This window comes from Anneissia japonica, unplaced genomic scaffold (assembly GCF_011630105.1).
Source record: "Anneissia japonica isolate Jap-2015-1 unplaced genomic scaffold, ASM1163010v1 scaffold275_len1219475_cov178, whole genome shotgun sequence".
Lineage (NCBI taxonomy): Eukaryota > Metazoa > Echinodermata > Crinoidea > Comatulida > Comatulidae > Anneissia > Anneissia japonica.
The window spans coordinates 368,500-373,794 of record NW_022752912.1 but is presented as its reverse complement, the minus strand read 5'-3'; the positions used below and the strand labels follow the sequence as shown (position 1 = coordinate 373,794).

Below are 5,295 nucleotides of genomic sequence, written 5' to 3'. Positions count from 1 at the left end.
TCACCTAAATGTAATAATTAGCACGTTGAAATAGGCTAGTAAATAAGTTTAACTGGGTTCGTAAATAATATTGGCCTCAAAATATTGTGGCTGAGACATGAGCCGATTAAACGTAGAAATAGGAAACCTAGAAATATAGTAAAAACGCTGAATAGTACTCCAACGTCGCGACATGCCGACGTTGGTTGGTCTACAAACGTCGCCTAAAGTAATTGATTTTACCCGGCAGAACGAAAGAAGGAAACTCCGCTTTTCAGTTGTCTTAAGCCTGGTTTCCTGTCGACGTAAGAAGGCAGATTTACTTACGATTACGTCGTTTTATCGTAAGAAAATGCGATTTGACAGGAAACCGATTACGACTGGTGCGTTGTGAAATTGACGTAACGTAAACTAAAATCGTCGCAAAACAGTTTTGGACAGGAAACCGACGTATTAAATTTTCATGTGATACGTCGATTTTCCACTATTTGACAGGAAACCGCGATTTAGTGACTTTTTGTTGAATGAACTCGCATACGTTGCGTTGCAAACGATTCTTATGAAAAGTTGACTCCAAGTCATCTTTTCATAAGAAACGTAAACGGAAACGTATGCTGTCTGTATATCTTGCCTATACAACAACATTGTCGACGAACTAGAAATCTCATTGACTCTTACGTATTTATTATAAAATGGTTAAAAAGAAGCATATCCTCCACTTTTTTCAAACACAATGATAGGCATGTAAAATCTTATAGATTTTGTTAGCGGCCCTATACACAGTGGCGGCTCTAGAATGTAATTTATGGTGGGGCCTAAGTATTTATGGGTGTAACTATAGCGCGCATCGGCTTAGGCGATTGTTTTTTTTTTGACAAACAATTACCTTTCAGAGGTCAATATTGCTGTCAAGAATATGAATTGGCTGCTTCGCAGCAAATATTTAGACGCGTTTAACGCAAACACAGGCAACGCTACAAACGCAGGAAATATTAAGTGTGTCTTGTAGCGTCAACCAAATAAATAGCTTTAGTGTCAACTAAAATAATTGCATTATCCTCCATTCATTATATATTTCTCTATGATACTGATAGAGGAATACACAAAAATAAAAAAGACTATAATTAGGAATAACGAACAAAAAATGACAAAAACAAACGTTTATATTATACGGTATATACTTAAAAATCGGATTAATGCTCAAATGTGAACCAGGCCTCAATACGTTTTAACTGATGAATATGTAATTGACTATAATCACAATAGGAAGATTAGACGTAGGCCTATTTTGCAACACAATATCACCCGCTTCACTTTGTACTCGTCACATCAATGTAGTGTCCAATACATAGAAATGAAAATTGACCGCCAGTCGGCTGAATTTGGTTTCCTTGAAATGTCATACGTTAACAACAACTTGGAGCAGTATAAAAACAAAAGTAAATGATTTCTTTGAAATACACAAATGATCTTTTTGGCAAATATTATTTCCTTCTCTGCTTGCTAACTCTTACACTTACAATCACTTTGTTCAACTCATTCGGTAAATGTTACGATGAACGTCATTATTAATTATTGACGGCGACAGCGGCGACGACGATAGCAGTTATAATTTGGAACCATGCATGACGATGTAATTGTATTTTCTAATTACGTCTTCACTTAATTAAAAACTATAGTAACTTAACTAAAAGATACGAAATGTTCAAGTATATTTAACTATGACCAGGATTCGAGGGTTTTCACGTCATTTTATCAAGCATAATTCGTTCAATGCCAAATGTCCTTCCGCTACTTCATTACTGATATCCCTACACCAGTAGGATACGCGTCAATGTTATTCGTTACTGCCATTCCGTCATTGTTACTCTGCCAATACGATTTCTTCAATGACATTAACTATTGTATTTATAGGTAAAAATATAAAGAAATAATGTCTATTATTCTGTAAACAACGTTCATATGTCCAATGTCCTTCCGCCAATTCGTTACTCACTTTATATATTATTATGTTTTTAAATAATAATTCGTAAATGTTATTCGTCAAGTGCCATTCCATTTTTGTTACCGGTATTCTCTCAATGCAATTTCGTCAATGAAATTTTGCCGATGTTATTCGGTACGATATATTGTAATTTTCAATCAATCTTTGTTGGCATTCCTGTGGTTTTTTGCCAATGATATTCCGTAATTTTAATTCTGGATATATCATTTGGTGCTATTATGCGCATATGCGCGTCTTGCATCATCATTTTATTACGTAGACATTTAACTAATGGGCGCTCAATCTTGTATCTAATCAATCGAATGTGGCGCAGTGATAAAGCCGCTTTAATCGTAGGCCTATGATCGAATCCGATTAATGCATCGAATGGATCTTTAAGCATATCTATACGTGTTTGTCCCACTCTATCCAGGTGTATAGGCCTACGAGGTATATGCCTAGGCCTATTTTAAAATAAATTTAGGAAAAATTCAATTCAATTTTATTTCGTGCTTTAAATGCCATTGAAGGCCAATATCCGCTTGGAATTACATTCTGAAATTCACATTTACCGTAATTCATTAAACAAGAAATTTAAGAAGTTAAAAAAAAACAATAGATATTATAAATACAGTATAAATAAACGTACAGATACATTTCCAACAATTTATGGGCAGGTTGAATGTTGGGGGATTAAATAGGTCTATCATCAGTAGTTCAACATTTTGAGGAGAACAGGGGAAATCGGAGACGGATCGAGAGAGAGAGGGAGTAGGCAAGACTCAATAGTGTGGAAGAAAGGAAGAAGCGAAACGGGTTGTGCGACAAGGAACAGGAAGAAAGACAGTGTCGGGAGTGACGGACGGACGAAAAACAATTGCAGCGTGAAGGAAGAAAGAGGTAGGCCTATATGGGATAATTTTCAGATTGAACAATTCGCTCAAGGTGAAGAGAATAGTATTTGTGTAGGGCCTCAAAGGTGAATTACCCCCAGGGTACGTGCGGAGGGATTGTATATCGGTTATGGCTTTTTCTTGGTTGCTCATAAAGTCCCCTTCCCACGTAGGCCACTAACCTCCGTTTTATAGACCATGTATCAGTATAGCCTGTACGTGACTGAAACTATAAGAGCGACTTTCATGATGCGGTGTCAAACTCGATACTTTTTACGAGGAAAATTTAAATGATTGCGTTCAAAGGGTTTGCTGAACTTAGAAAGCGTAACAAAATAATTTTGTTTTTTGGATTGGTGTTTTGATTGGCGATGGTTTTGCAAGGAAAATGAAATAGCACACCACTGCCTGGAGGCTGTCTGCGCTTACCACGCTGGGTAATACATACTGCATACCATATATGGTATTATGCAAATGACATAAGGAGTGAAGTTCATGGTCTCCTGTTAGACCTTCGCATTAAATTGAGTGACGGTCTGCGGTCATCAATAGTAAGTGGAAGTCTATTGGAATTGTTGGTGGTATACACTTGCGATGAACAATATGAAATTGACTTTTTTGGTATATGTTGCTTTATTAAGTAGTAGAACTAGATACCTACAGGTAAACGGTAACGAAATCACGACGGCTGTAAGTACGGATAATGGTACAGGTAAGTTATCTTCAATTCTTGTTTTCATAAAGGTGTTCCATACTTTTCGAAATACCAATCCAATTAAAATTCCGTGTGAGAATTAAATAAATCTTTGTAATCGCCTATAATTGGAATAACTTTTTGGAAGATGACTTAATATTATTTTAATTATTTCTCATAATCTATTATTGTATTGGCATAAACGTTGATAATAATGACATCATCATAACTTAATAACCGATATTTTGACATCAACAGCATTTCGACAACACAGCGACCGTCATCCTCACGTAATTTAACAATAATAATATCTCGACCTAGGTGGGCTATGATGTGTCATCACACGCAGAATGTTTCTTCCTTGTGCTTGTTTCTCCCACGTGTCTCGGTCTGAAACTTCTAAATTTCTTTGATTTTTTCACCCTATTTGATCAGTGTACGAATGTAACTTCAAGAACCTGACAATTTGCAAAATGCAGATTGATGTTGGATCGGTAGGCCTATACTGGTCATCTACAAAATCCAACGCCAACCCACCGATCAGAGACAAGTCTGACCCAGAAGGTAAATCAAAATCTAAAATAGATATTCGAGAATTGTTCTGTTTTGATTTATGTTTCTCTATTTATAGGAACGAGATTTATACTGCAATATAAATGTAATATAAACTTGAAAATAAACATTTGAAAATAATTGAATATCACTTTAATTTCGTAGGCATACAATCCCTTTTATTTTTATGTTTACGTATGACTCAATATGGAGGGTATTATTATGTGAAAGTTTTTAATAACTGGTAACACTAAACTAGCTAGGTTACTATTGGTACCGTGCATAAAAATCAACGAATTTTCCAATGAACCGGCCTAATCCCATGTACTATTGCTTCATGATACACAGAATATGAATAAAACACAGGGAGTCGTGGTTTTATTTGATTTGACACTAGCTTTCACCGAAGAAGAAAGATAGTGTCAAGTCAAATAAAACTAGTCTATTTCCAGTGTTTTATTTATAACATCAAACTAGTAAGACTAATTTATTTTTACATGGACACTAAAAAAATTAAGAAAATCTTTATTATAAATTGTTATAACCTGTACAAATTATTGGTCAGTAGCGAAACAGTAACGATTTATGCCTTTAATTTTTGTCGTTGAAGGTATATTTCTGATGTTTCAATCGTCGAAAATTAACAGTGGTGTTCACAGCTCAATGGCCAAGACACCGGAGTTCCTGTTGCCGACGGGAAAAGGGACCCTTTCTTTCAAATATTACCTATGGGACATAAATGACCCGCTTCAACATGAGTTCCCAAAACTCAAAATATTTTCATGTGGTAACTATACGAGAGCGATCTGGAAAAGGACAGGTGATAAAATCGACCAATGGATCCAAGCTAACATTTACATCAGTTGCCGTGAAAAGTTTAAGGTAAGATGATTAAACAGTGTGTTTCACATTTCCTTATTGCGATATTTATAGCTTGTAAACAAACATGTGGGCTTGTAATTTATGCGTTTTGGTGGGTAACTGTTTTTCATTTGCTAATCTTTATTGGCGATCGGATCAGGTGGAAGTCTAGGAACAATGCCGAAGTGTAACTTCTATGAATTTAATAATTTTATACGGAAGTTTAATTAGCACTAACGTAAACAAATACAACCTAATTTTGATAATAATAGTTCCTGTATTGTTTCGGAGACTAAACAACTTGCCAGGATGTGGTATGAAATGTGATTTTG

General features: G+C 35.5%; 1 protein-coding gene across 1 annotated transcript; it reads left to right on the top strand.

Annotated features, from left to right (window-relative positions):
- The first annotated feature begins 2,795 nt into the window (after positions 1 to 2,795).
- Positions 2,796 to 5,008, top strand: LOC117122468. The gene is made up of 3 exons (XM_033268052.1): positions 2,796 to 3,568; positions 3,986 to 4,114; positions 4,713 to 5,008. Exons 1-3 carry the CDS (start codon positions 3,451 to 3,453, stop codon positions 4,991 to 4,993), a joined length of 528 nt encoding a protein of 175 aa, XP_033123943.1. The 5' UTR covers positions 2,796 to 3,450; the 3' UTR covers positions 4,994 to 5,008.
- The last annotated feature ends 287 nt before the right edge of the window (positions 5,009 to 5,295 follow it).